At 44.7% G+C, this 13,472-nt stretch overlaps 1 protein-coding gene across 1 annotated transcript; it reads left to right on the top strand.

Annotated features, from left to right (window-relative positions):
• The first annotated feature begins 1,056 nt into the window (after positions 1-1,056).
• On the top strand, positions 1,057-12,949 carry siah2l (seven in absentia homolog 2 (Drosophila)-like). Its single transcript, XM_026357538.1, has 3 exons — positions 1,057-1,612; positions 10,268-10,447; positions 10,609-12,949. The coding sequence occupies exons 1-3, from the start codon at positions 1,163-1,165 to the stop codon at positions 10,978-10,980; spliced, it is 1,002 nt and encodes a 333-aa protein (XP_026213323.1). The 5' UTR covers positions 1,057-1,162; the 3' UTR covers positions 10,981-12,949.
• Positions 12,950-13,472: the final 523 nt, after the last annotated feature.

The following is a 13,472-nucleotide window of genomic DNA, read 5'->3' on the forward strand; positions in this document are numbered from 1 at the left end:
TATACTTCGTGTACTTCATGTACTTCCAGTACTTTGTGTACTTCATGTACTTCGTATACGTTGTGTACTTCATGTACTTCGTATACGTTGTATACTTCATGTACTTCGTATACGTTGTATACTTCGTGTACTTTAGTACTTCCAGTACTTTGTGTACTTCATGTACTTCGTATACGTTGTGTACTTCGTGTACTTTAGTACTTCCAGTACTTTGTGTACTTCATGTACTTCGTATACGTTGTGTACTTCGTGTACTTCGTATACGTTGTGTACTTCGTGTACTTTAGTACTTCTAGTACTTTGTGTACTTCATGTACTTCGTATACGTTGTGTACTTCGTGTACTTTAGTACTTCCAGTACTTTGTGTACTTCATGTACTTCGTATACGTTGTGTACTTCGTGTACTTTAGTACTTCTAGTACTTTGTATACTTCGTGTAATTCATGTACTTCCAGTACTTTGTGTACTTCATGTACTTCGTATACGTTGTGTACTTCATGTACTTCGTATACGTTGTGTACTTCGTGTACTTTAGTACTTCCAGTACTTTGTGTACTTCATGTACTTCGTATACGTTGTGTACTTCGTGTACTTTAGTACTTCCAGTACTTTGTGTACTTCATGTACTTCGTATACGTTGTGTACTTCATGTACTTCGTGTACGTTGTGTACTTCGTGTACTTTAGTACTTCTAGTACTTTGTATACTTCATGTACTTCCAGTACTTTGTGTACTTCATGTACTTCGTATACTTTGTGTACTTCATGTACTTCGTATACGTTGTGTACTTCGTGTACTTTAGTACTTCTAGTACTTTGTATACTTCGTGTACTTCATGTACTTCCAGTACTTTGTGTACTTCATGTACTTCGTATACGTTGTGTACTTCATGTACTTCGTATACGTTGTGTACTTCGTGTACTTTAGTACTTCTAGTACTTCGTATACTTTTTCACTTTTCTCCTTATTTTGCCTCCTTTTTCCTTTATTACCAAACGTTACGTAATGACTCGACTCCGCTCTCTGATTGGTTGAGCCACCTGTCAGTCTGCCGTGTAGCAGCCAATGAAAGCAAGCGGCAGGCGATACAAACTGACAGCCGCCATGTTGTGTCTCCGGGACCCAGAGGTTCGGGAGTCCGGGTCCGGGAGTAAACACTAGATGTTACCGCCCGTTCGGCAGCTGGAAGCCATGAGCCGTCCGTCCTCAGCGGGACCTGGACCTGGACCTGGAGCCGGAGGAGGACTCGGGACCGGCAAAGCAGTTGGAAAGCACGGGGGAGCGGGAAGCGCCGCTGCCGCTGCGGCTGCCGCTGCGGCCGCCGGTGTGAGCTCGGTGACCGGGTCGGGGTCTGCTGCCCCTTCCTCCGCGGTGACCCTGCCCGCGGTCGGCCTGCCCACACAGTCCTCGGAGCTCACGGCGCTGTTCGAGTGCCCGGTGTGCTTCGACTACGTCCTGCCGCCCATCCTGCAGTGTCAGGCGGGTCACCTGGTCTGCAACCCGTGCCGCCAGAAGCTGAGCTGCTGCCCGACCTGCCGGGGCCCGCTGTCCCCGAGCATCCGGAACCTGGCGATGGAGAAGGTGGCCTCCACACTGCCGTTCCCCTGCAAGGTAAGACACGGCTCCCTTCAAGCCACTTTTAAAACCACTTCCTGGTTCGTTCTCAACGCGCTGGCTGACAGGTGTGTGCGTGTCCTGTGACGTCACAGCGGCACCGAGGACCCAAACAAGTCTGGATCAGGTCTGATCTGGTCCGAGTTAAACCAGTAACAGACCTGTTGATGAATAAAGGGACAGTCCGCTGTTGTTGAGGAGTTGAGTCCAGGTGAAGTTATCTGGAAGTTGAGTCATGGCAACTGGACTTCCTTTAGTTGGTTGAAACGTTTCGCTACTCATCCAAGTAGCTTCTTCAGTCTGAAGATAGTTGGTTAGAGGCCGCAAATTTATGCTCCAAGGCTGGTTTCACTCCACCCCTTGGCCTGAATAGGCTCGTTAGGTGAAACAAAGGATGGGGGGGATGTGAAGGATGTAACGATCACACCTCAGCCCACCCCCTCGTAACACCTAAATGGGTCGTTAAGTGTGTCCAACCTGGTGCAGGTGTGAACTGGTTCTGGCCTTTTTGGGGATAGATGAAAGGGCAGCATGATAAATAGAAGACAGGTTGTGTCTAAGTCCTCCACCTCTGTTGAGAGAGGGAGTGTTGATCTGCACATGCAGGGCTTCCCTCACCCCTCTCTCAAACCACTTGTCCTCTTTGTCCAATATTTTAACGTCACAGTCCTCAAATGAGTGTCCTTTATCCTTAAGATGAAGGTACACAGCTGATTCAGGACCTGAGGTGTTACTCCTCCTGTGCTGTGCCATCCTCCTGTGTAGCGGCTGTTTGGTTTCTCCAATGTACAGTTCAGGGCATTCCTCACTGCATTGGACCGCATACACTATATTGCTCATCTTGTGTTTTGGAGTCCGATCTTTGGGATGTACAAGTTTCTGTCTAAGTGTGTTAGTGGGTTTGAAATAGACAGGGATGTTGTGTTTTCTGAAAATCCTCTTGAGCTTATCTGAAACCCCAGCCATGTAAGGTATGACCATGATCTGTGATTCAGATGTTTCGTGTTCTCACAGGAACCGGTTCTGTCTCTGCACGTTTTCCACTGTGAGTGTGTTAAAAACTGCTGTCACCAGCGTTTATCACACTTTTCACTATTGTGTATGATCGTGAGACTGAGGGGAGTAGATGTGTTTTTTAAAACATTAATGCTGTGTTGGTTCTCCGCTGTGGGATCCTCTGTACCCTGATCCGTCGTCAGTGTCCTGATATATCTTCAAACATTAGAAGATTGTTATCGATTTCAGGCCTGCTCCCCGTCTCTGGCTCTTCAGCTCCCTCCCTCGGCGTAGAGTGGCAATGAGTAGATCATTGGCCTGAGGTACAGAAGGTTTGGGGTTCAAACCCTGTCACAGACACCGTGTCCTTGAGCAAGACTCTCTACGCTAGCTCCCCGGGCGCTGTATGTAGCTGCCCACTGCTCCCCCCAAAATACAAATTTCATCTGTAACATGTAAATGTGACAAATGACAAATAAAGGTGTTTCTTCTCTTCTCTTTCTATGGTCCATGGTTAGTCAGACCTGCAGTGGAGTACCCTGCCTCACCACCAGGTGGAGCCTCTTAGATGTTTTGTTACTTGTTCGCGTCGTCCATCCGTCCCATTCATCTTAACACGATATCTCAGCACACCTTTTAAGGAAGTTCATGTACATTTTCTCTAGTACTCGAGGATGAACTGATTAGATTTTGGTGGTTAAATGTCATCGGTCAAGGTCACTGTGACCTTGAGTTTGTGTCATTCTTGTGAACATGATATCAAAGGAGCATCTCTTCCTTGAAATTTGGCACAAGCTTCTACTTGAATTCAAAGATGAACTGATTAGTTATTAGTTGTCAAAGGTAATTAGAACACTGTGATAGACTGGAGACCTGCTCGGAGTGTAGCCCGCCTCTCGCAGCCGGGTTTGGCTCCGGTCACTGCGATGTAGTCTAAGGACCTGCTGGAGGGAAGGAGGGAGCACAAGGGTCCACCTGGACTCTGGATGAACTGCAGACATGCTACAACCATGAGACAGTATTTCTAACTCCTGGCACGGACATGACTGACAACAACAATAATAATAATAATGAATTTGTTTTAGCCGAAGTCACCTCGACCTGTGGCCACGAGCAACCAGCTGATTTACAGAAGTTTTACAGCGACAGGAGTAGAAACTCATTGTGTTGTTAAAACAGAAATCTGATCGTAGCATGAAGTTAAATCCAAAGGTGAAGGCTGAAAGTTTTGCAGATATTTAGTCATAAACCAAAGTTTTAGAGTGATGAACCGAAAACACACAGGTGCGTGTGATAAAAACGCGCTGCTGAGTTGAAAGAAAGGAAGAGAGGAGTGTGTGTGCATTCATGGGAACATATGTGTGTGTTGGGGACTGTCGACAGATGCTGGGAGGAGGAGGAGGAGGAGGAGGATTGCGCTCTGCTAAGCGATACTCCCCTTTTATTCTCTCTCTCTCTCTCAGCTTTCTTCCTCCCCGCCCCCACTGTGTGTGTGTGTGTGTGGCGTGTTTGTGTGTGTTTTTGCAGAGTGTGTGTTATTGTGTGTGTGTGTGTGTGTGTGTGCTGCAGTATCTCAGTCGGTTGGAGGGCTAATGTTTTCCTGCCGCTCTGTCAGAGACGGAGACAGAGAGAGGTTTTCACCACCATTCGGACGGTCTCCACACAGCTGAGAGTGTGTGTGTTGGTATCTGTGTTTTGGCTCCAAGTCTGTGTGCTGCTGTATTTTTCCACCACAGAAGAAGAAAACAGTTTTTTTTTTTTTTCTCTGCTGCTGCAGCAGAAGAGAAAGCAGGAGAGCGAGGTTCAGCTGCATTACTGCTGCATCTGTTTATATTCACCAACAGGAGCTGGTACGTGTGTGTGTGTGTGTGAGTGAGCATCCTGCAGCTGATTGATTATCTATTGGTTATTTCTTTAATGAGTGTGTCAGGTGTAAGTAGTTGATTCTGTGTGCGTCTGACAGCCTGCAGCCGCCTGATGTTTGATGTTTCGGTTCCCTGATGCAGCTTCAGCAGATTCAGTTTATTTTTGTAGCAGTTTCAAAAATAAATGTGTCTTAATTTAAAAAATGTGAAACCATCCATTTAAATATTAAACTGTAATAGTGACATGTGCAAAAGTTTGGGTGCACTGCTAAGTCTGTGGGGAATTTCAGGAAAAAATAATTGGTTCAGCTGTTTCGGGCAACTGGTCCATTGGCTTTAAAACGTGACCTCGAGAGACCGAGGTGTGAGAAGTGCTGACCTGCAGGTAGTGGACAGAGACCGATTCTTCCGAACTTCCTGCCACATTTTCTTCCACCTGCTATGTGAACAAATCTGAGGCTGGGTTCAGGTCAGTCCAACAACAGCCCTAACTGACAGATGTTGGGATGCAACAGTTTCATATAAGTCAGATTACAACTAATGCTGAATCTTTGATGGCTCAGTGATGCAAAGACTAAACTATTGAATTTTTAACTTGTATGACGTGTTGAGCGACATAAATGGTGAATGGTAAACTCCTGAGCCTCAACACCACCAACACGTGGACCAATGGGAGCACAGAGCTTTCTGGCTGCAAACATGGGAGAGAGAAAGAGAAATGTTGGTGTTACAAAGTGGAACGTGAGGCGGAGGAAAGGTTTGTGGATCGGTCGTATCTCTTCACCAAACTACCGCAAGAATTTCTACCAATAATTAAACCGGGAACGTTTCTGACTCTAGTCATGTAATTCCATGAGGTGACCGCCTTTTCAGACGGAAATATTTCGTAGCCTGAACCCGGCGTAGGATCTCTGCCCAACTTTTTACTGATGTTCCAGTGGGGGGACTGGGGGGGCTCTTCTAGTAGTTTCATCGTCTGTTTCTTAAAGTAATGATGGATTTTAGTGTCTGCTGTGGATCCTTGTCCTGCTGTAGAAGCCAGCCTCGTTGGCATCCAGAGTTTGCTGGTTTTTAGTGGAATCCTTCAGACTGACTAACAACCTACAGACTTAGTAAGTTGCACAAACGTCTGCACATAGCACAGCTGCTGTTATTTAATCTACAAATGAACTGTATGAGAGCATTTAAAGAAGCTGTCGTGTCCGTTTTCAGAGGTTGTAGTTACATTTACAAACTGTAGTTTTTTGTGCTGGTGATAACTGAAGTTATTTTTCTTATTATTTCTGATTATGTGAAATATATTTGAAAAATATGTTGACTCCTTGTTTAAAGTGGTCAGGGTCCAGTGACACATCTTCAGACGTCTTGTTTTGTCCAACCACCAAAACCCAAAGATATTTTCATGTTGCTGCATGTTTAAAAAACTTCTGACAGAGCTCTATTTTAATTTGCTCAAGTTTTGTGTGTGATTACCAGTAAGTTCATAGTCGACTGTGTAAATGCTGACATCATGTTTTTGGAGTCGTCAGTGTTGAATCTTTCTCAGCAGCTCTCCGCTGTTGATCCTTTCCAGTGTGATTGTGCGACATTTGCATTTGTCCAAATTTAGTTTTGTAAATGTGACAACTCAAACTAAACTCCTGTGTTGTTGTGAGTTGTCTGTATCTGAGCGCAAACCCATGAATAATTTCTCTGTGCAAACAGAGATGAATCATGTGATATTGTGTGTTTGATGGAAACTAAACGTGGTCGGCCAGTTGTTGTCCTGCTGTAGAGTTTTAATCCTTCTGATATATGATCTCCACGCGGCTCTGCAGTCTGTCTGAACAGCTGCAGACTGGCTGTAGTCTGGTTTTGTCCTTCTGTCTGGTTGTGTGCGAAGAGCAGAATGGGACAGAAATCCAGGTTTAACTTCCCAGTTTGATTTAGATTGAAGGATTTTGCAGATTTAAAAAACAACCTATCATCTTACCAACATATAGCTCTGACTTAAACTGAAACTGCAGCGTTCAGATAAAAAATCTTTCAGCCTTTCTCTGTTGTGTGTAATTGTGAACTGAATATCTTTGGTTTTGGACGGTTCACCACACAGAACGTCTGAAGAGGTCACCTTGCGTGTGTGTTTTTAATTTCACCTCATGCTGGCTGAGGTTTCCGTTGTGGAAGTAATCTACCTGTGTGTGTTTGTGTCAGCTGTGTGAGTTGGATGCTGTGTCCGGCCTCCTGCCTGCCTCTCCTCAGGGAGTTGGCTCAGTGGCGCTGCCTGCTGGGCTGGCATCGCCATCAAGGAGTTGGTTCGACTAGCACCGCAGGGCTAACCGCTAATACTGGACGACAACAACAGCAGCAGCACCAGGGGTCAGAGGTCGGGGCCATTCGACCTGTTGGCCGCACCAAACCGCTGCTGGGCAGCCAGGTGAGTCCTGGATGGAAAAAGTCCTGTGGCTGCAGTTTGTTCTGGTTTTGTGAGAGATTTTCTATTATGGGTTGTTGATCATTACTTCTGGAAAAGGTCTGACACCAAAACCTGAAACTCATGTTTACTGTAGATTTAAATCACTCGGCGTCTCCGTTTGTCCAGTCAACACAGGAACAAGTGGTGATGCTGAGTTTTTCTATTCGTCACACGCATCAGGTAAATTCTGACAGGATTCATCAAGTCCTGCAGAGCAGCTGAGGTCGTCATGAAATTTGTGGCTCACGTTCCTGTTCCCCAGAGGATAAACGCCACGACCTTTCCTCTGGCACCTTTTCAGGTCAAAATTGTTGTGGGTATTGTACATGAAGCAAAACAGGTTTCACAAAACGGCACCGTACCTTTCGTGTCTTCTTCTCTGCCCTGGAACCTCTGTGGAGTCCGTGTTACATGTTACAGTCGAGTTACATGTCAATCGTCATCCTGCGCGTTGTTAGGGTCACGTGTCAAACTGTTAAACTACCTGAGGAGTCAGTAATATAAGTGGGTGATAAGTTCAATTCAATTCAATTCAATTTTACACAACCAAAGAAACTGTGGAAGTTTACATGTGGACCACCTGATGGCGCTCTGCTTCAGATGTTGTCTCCCTTACTTGACTAAATGTAAATGTTCTCCTGATGCTGGTTTGAGGTTGTGCCGTCCTTTCTGGATCTTTTTGTAAATGTGATGAGTGAACTTACGTCCCTATGACGAAAACACAGTTTTCTGTTCAGCTCAAGCTTGTTTAGAAAAAAACCTAATTACAGACTCCTGAGTAACCTTCAATCACAGATCTGCTGCTCACACGGATGTTGTGTCTGTCCTGGATGCTGCAGCCGTAGAAGTCGCTCACAGGACTTCACACAGTTAATCTGGTCACGAATTAATGTCCTGACTTCATCTGGTTTAAATGCTCTCATTAATCTGGTTTAATTATTGATCTAATACAAACGTATCCACTGATGTCCTCCCTGTTTAAAAACCTTGAAATGAAGCATGATGGAGGATCTTTTTACCTCTAAGCCATTTACCAGCCTGCCCCCCCCTCGCCCCCCATCCTCTCACTTTTATCCTGATTGGTATTGATCGTGCTGATGCAGACTGAGGCTCTGCTGTGTTTCTGCCTGTGTTGGTGGATCTGAGGCGTCTTTTCTGTACTGGGAACTGGCAACGTGAAGGAGAATGTGGTTCTGTTTAATATTTAATTCTAAATGTGTTTAAAATTAGCTGTTTTGTTATGTGTAATACAAAAGATAATTTACAAATCAATAAATCTATTTTCTGACGTTGAAACTCTGGATTCTCAACTTCAAACAAACAGGTGAAGTTTTCCAGGTGTTTTATTGAATTCTGTGGAAAAAGAGAAGTTGGAAATTCGCTTTGCTTTGTGAGGTCATTAAACAAACAGCTGCTTTGTCTAATTGAATCCAGGCTGAACCTGCAGCACATGAATATTTAATCCAACAGTGAAACCTCACTCTTCCTGTGTTTTTATTCAGCTAATGGATCGTTCTGATCGTTGAATGTTTGAAAATGAATAGATAATCAAACATTTCCACATCAGCTGATTCTAATAATGGGAAGTATTTCAGTTTATTTTGGTTTTGTTGGTCTATAATTAACAACGGTTTAACGGTTTTGATGTTAGTTTGATCCTTTTAAGCTTTTGCTGTTTCTCTCCTGTTGGTTCTGGGTCAGTATCTGCTGCTGTAAATAAGAAATGTGTCACCACTACTCTGGGTAAACAGGAACATAAAGGGGTTACGATGATATATTAATGAGTAATTGGAAGCCTCCATCTTCCATGATCCTCTCGCCGCCTGATTCTTTTTTCCTCATGCAGATGTGTAGGTGTCTTCCTGTAGGCAGTCTCTCTTTATCCAGGCCAAACAGCCAAATCCACTGCTGCCATTCACCTTCCAGAAGTTAATCCAGTTATCATGCTGTTAAGAGATAAAACCCAGCCAGCAGCAGTGGAACACAACAGAAACAGTCTGTGACGGCAGAGCCACAGGAAAATACTGTTGAATCAGTTTTTCTGAATGTCACCAAATGTATAAAGATTTAGTTAAATGATTAATTTTGTCTCTCCAATGAATTATTGTGCAAAACACTTCAGAGCTGGTTAATGGCGTCTGACACATCGTAATGAACGTTCACTCTGTGAAATGTCTGTTATCTGACTGCTACGCATCACTCTGTAACATCTCTGGATGTAGACAGACTGCAGCGGTCACTCAGTATGATCACACACTCGAACTCTGATGTTATTACCTGTCCTTTGACCATACATGGTGTTTCCTCACCTTGACAAAGATGCAGCAACACAACAAGGAAGGTGAAGATGAAGACGGCTAGCTAGTAAACGGTGATGAAACGGTGCAGGATTCTCTACGTTCTGTGAGGCGGGAATGATGAAGGATACACACAGTGTGTCCACACAGGATTGTGGAGGCTGTAGTTTGTGCTGTTGCGATGCACTGCATCATATCATCAGAGTTCATGTCAACGAGTCTGAACTAAATAATAGAAACAGCAGCAGCACAAGCTGCAGGCTTACTCAGGGTTTGTCGTAGGACTTCGTCTGGTGGATTTTCAGTGTTTCTCCCCAAGTGAAACAGATTGAGATAATAATACATTTATTTATAGAGCACCTTTCTAAACTGAAAATGGAGAATGGAAGAGAAATCCTACAAAGACTTGTGTTTGTATTGGTTTGTCTTCTTCAATCTGCCCTGTGCTGAATATCTCTGCTCCCTCCTCATGTTTATGGATATTCTCTCTCTGTTTGGGAGGAGGCGAAGTTCAAACAGCATCACTAATGCAGCCGCCTGCCTCCCCAGAGCTGCTTGTCGCCTCGCTGTTTTCATACCTCATTTACTGTCCTCATCAGCCCCCCACCCCCTCCCCCACTACATTACACTACCATAGGCTCTGTCTATAGTCGCTGTGTTTTTTAAGATGAAACACAAGGAGCGGGGGGGCAATCCCATCACTGTGACCTTCAGCGTCTGTAGAAAGCTGCAGCCATTACTGTAATCTGCCTCTGACCAGAACACACAGTCTCTCTCAGGCTATTTTTACATCACAGCGGGCCTCACACTTCATCTGGATCATCTAAATCAGGAGATCATTAATATGCAGGCTGTTCTCAGCTGCAGCAGCGGCTCAGTGTGATGAGGATAAATGTACGAACAGAACACAGCAGAGTGAAAATATGTTGGTATCTGACGGGGAAACAGATGTTTCTCGTGTTCTTGTCTGACTCATTAATGTTTCCTAGCATCGTTGTGTCTTCTTAAAGCTCCGTCCTGTCTCTTCTTGTCCCTACAGTACTCGTCGGCCGGCTGTCTGCTGTCCCTTTATCACAGTGAGAAGCCCGACCACGAGGAGGTGTGTGAGTTCAGACCGTACACGTGTCCGTGCCCCGGGGCTACCTGCAAGTGGCACGGCTCGCTGGAGGCCGTCATGCCTCACCTGATGCACGCACACAAGTCTATCACCACGCTGCAGGTCAGCACCACAACCTTCACTTTCACTGGGAAATGGCAGAATGCTCTTCAATCGACTGAGTTGAGCAGGAGAAGACGCCTGAAACGATCGGTCCATTAATCTGTTAATTGTCACCACTAAAGATAAATGACTAATGAAAGTCCTTTTCCTTCTCTCTGCAGGGGGAGGACATCGTGTTCCTGGCGACAGACATCAACCTGCCAGGTGCTGTGGACTGGGTCATGATGCAGTCCTGTTTTAGTCACCACTTCATGCTGGTCCTGGAGAAGCAGGAGAAGTACGAAGGCCACCAGCAGTTCTTTGCCGTCGTGCTGCTCATCGGGACCCGCAAACAGGCCGAGAACTTCGCCTATCGCCTAGAGCTCAATGGCAACCGGCGCCGGCTGACCTGGGAGGCCACGCCACGCTCCATCCATGATGGGGTTGCAGCCGCCATCATGAACAGCGACTGCCTGGTGTTCGACACCTCCATCGCTCATCTGTTCGCTGACAATGGTAACTTGGGGATCAACGTCACCATCTCCATGTGCTGACGGAGCTGTGACACAGAGGAAGACGAGGCAGGACCAGTTGAAGAGCTCAGGGGACTCCTGTTCTGGACTCTGAACGTCCTGCGATGTTGGTGATGCAGCTCAGTGCAGCAGTCGTTTAGGAAGTCGTCGTCTGACATTTAGTGAAAAACATCTGAAGCTGTTTCAAAATCAAACAACTGACCAGCAGCTACAGACCAGCTCCACCCTGTGCGGTGTCCATGAACGGGTCAGTCTCATTGATCAGACGCCTAGGGACGAATGGCTCAGACTCAGGTGTCCTCATACAAATGACTTTGGGTCTGATTTTTGACCGCTACCTGTCCTGCCTGGGACGACCTCAGCAGGCTCTGACGTCTTCACATTCTGGACTCTGCTGGGAACAGGTTCTGCCTCGGTGCGTTAAATGTGAATCAGGTTTCCCCGGCACAGTCGGAGTAACAGTGGAAGCGATGTGACAGCTTTAACGCGCTTTGAGCCGTGTGTGACCGAGTCAGTAAAATAGTCACTGTTGTTTCTCACTGGCCAAAAATGATCAGAATCAAAGCTTGAACGTGGGACAGAGACACATAAAACCAAGTATAGGATTTCTATTCTTAGAATGTTGTAGAAAACCAAGCAAACCAAACGCCTGATGTGAAGATACTTCATCAATAAAAGGTGTATCGGTTCTGAAACCAGTGTCTGGTCTTCCCACAGCCACCGTCACAGGATGGACAGAAGTTCTAGAAACACAGCATCCATATACACCTGTAGAGACCTTCAGGGACACTGCAAAGTGTAGGTCGTTTAAAGTCCATTTAAACAACGGTGTTCCACGGATTTCTCATTAAAACAAAACTCTACACCAAAAAAAGGAAACCGAGGTCTAAACTGAACCGTGGATTTGAAGAATTGTTTTCACAGTGACGCGATCTTAAAAACACATTTCTAGTTCATTTGGCCACAGTCATCAAGAAACATTCAGTAGTGAGATTTTCACTAGAAACGACGCCACGGTAGAAGTAAAGGTTAAAGTTAGTAAGTTAAAAACGTTTAGACTCTCACACCGAAGACGTGATTTCTCTATTAATATCAGACTGTGCGGTGGTTTAACTCTCAGCTGCAGCTTCTGTTGATCATCTCACTGAGGTTTTGCTCTTTCACGCTGTGTCAGGTTGCTGGTTCACTTCCCTGCAGCAGTCTGTCGGACTGTGGATCAGGGTTTCATTCCTCCACCCTTCATCAATCTCAGATAAAAGCAGTAAACAGAGGAGTAATAATCCTCCTGCAGTCTGTTCAGCCGCCAGCGCCTTATTTTCTACCGCCGACCTCCTGTTCCTGCTGAACCTCTGTCTTGGTGCTTCTTCTTTTTCACTTTTACTCAAACATGCAACTGAGACTCTTGTAAGAGGAATACAGGAAAAGCTGATTGCTGCTTGTGTGACGTCTTTAAAGACCCCGGGACTCAGGCGTCAACATTTTCAGTCTTGTACTAAAATTTCAATTTTTCTGTAAATTGTCCTTTGAACTCTTTTGTTTGTGCAGCTTGAACATTGATCTCTTTAACACGATTGGTTCTTGCGTGAGGCTCTCTGTGAGTTAAAAAACAGGTTTCCTAACGTTCCCCATGTGTGAACCTCTGTAGCAACCGACCAGGAAGAACCCAACTTCACCATATACCTCTGACCGCCGTCACGTCTGCAACTGAACTGCAAAGCCCTCGGACCTCTGCCCTGTGTTTCTGCGTTCATTTAGCAAAAGAAAACTGCCTTGACCTCCGTTTGTCCACGCGCAGGATTCATTAAGGAAAAACAGCTGCAGGTGGTTTTTCCCCAAACTGAGGACGAAAGGTTGGTGCGTCAATAAAATGAGATGTAGAATTGATTAAACTCGTGTTATATTTGGATGGTTACTGTTTGTTTGTAACTGATTTAACTTGTGAAGAAATCAAAATATGTAAAACAATAAAAACATGGGTTTGATTTAGTCACTTTTGTCTTTTCTTTGAAAGGTTTTAGATTAATTAAGCAATAAAACTAAAAGTTGTAATATCTGAGAAATTAAAGTTAAATCATTAAGAACTGAACAGGAGGAGACACTTTGTCACGGTAACTGGACTGAAACGTTTCACCAAAAGCTTCTTCAGTCTGTTGTTCAAGTTATATAATATTAATTATAATTACTAATGTCCACTGTGAATAAACTGCCAGTTTATCCAAGTAAAAGTTATTTTAGTTTTGCTGCTTCGTTCATTTTCTACAATATAAACTTACAGAGCACTGTTGTTGTCTGCTCTTATTCAATCTGTTTATCAACGCTTGTTAATGAAATCAAATTAAAAGAAACTTTTACACTGACGAAAACGATTCAAGAAGTTCCGACTTGTCTACTAAAAAAAACCAATCCTCTTTAAATTAAGTTCGGCTGTTAGTTCTAATGGCAAAACAACAAAACTGAGCTAACGAGTCTCTTAGTTTCACTGACTCAGTGTCACCTAAATCAATCATACATGT

The sequence above is a fragment of the Anabas testudineus genome, chromosome 10 (assembly GCF_900324465.2).
Source record: "Anabas testudineus chromosome 10, fAnaTes1.2, whole genome shotgun sequence".
In the NCBI taxonomy this organism is placed as follows: domain Eukaryota; kingdom Metazoa; phylum Chordata; class Actinopteri; order Anabantiformes; family Anabantidae; genus Anabas; species Anabas testudineus.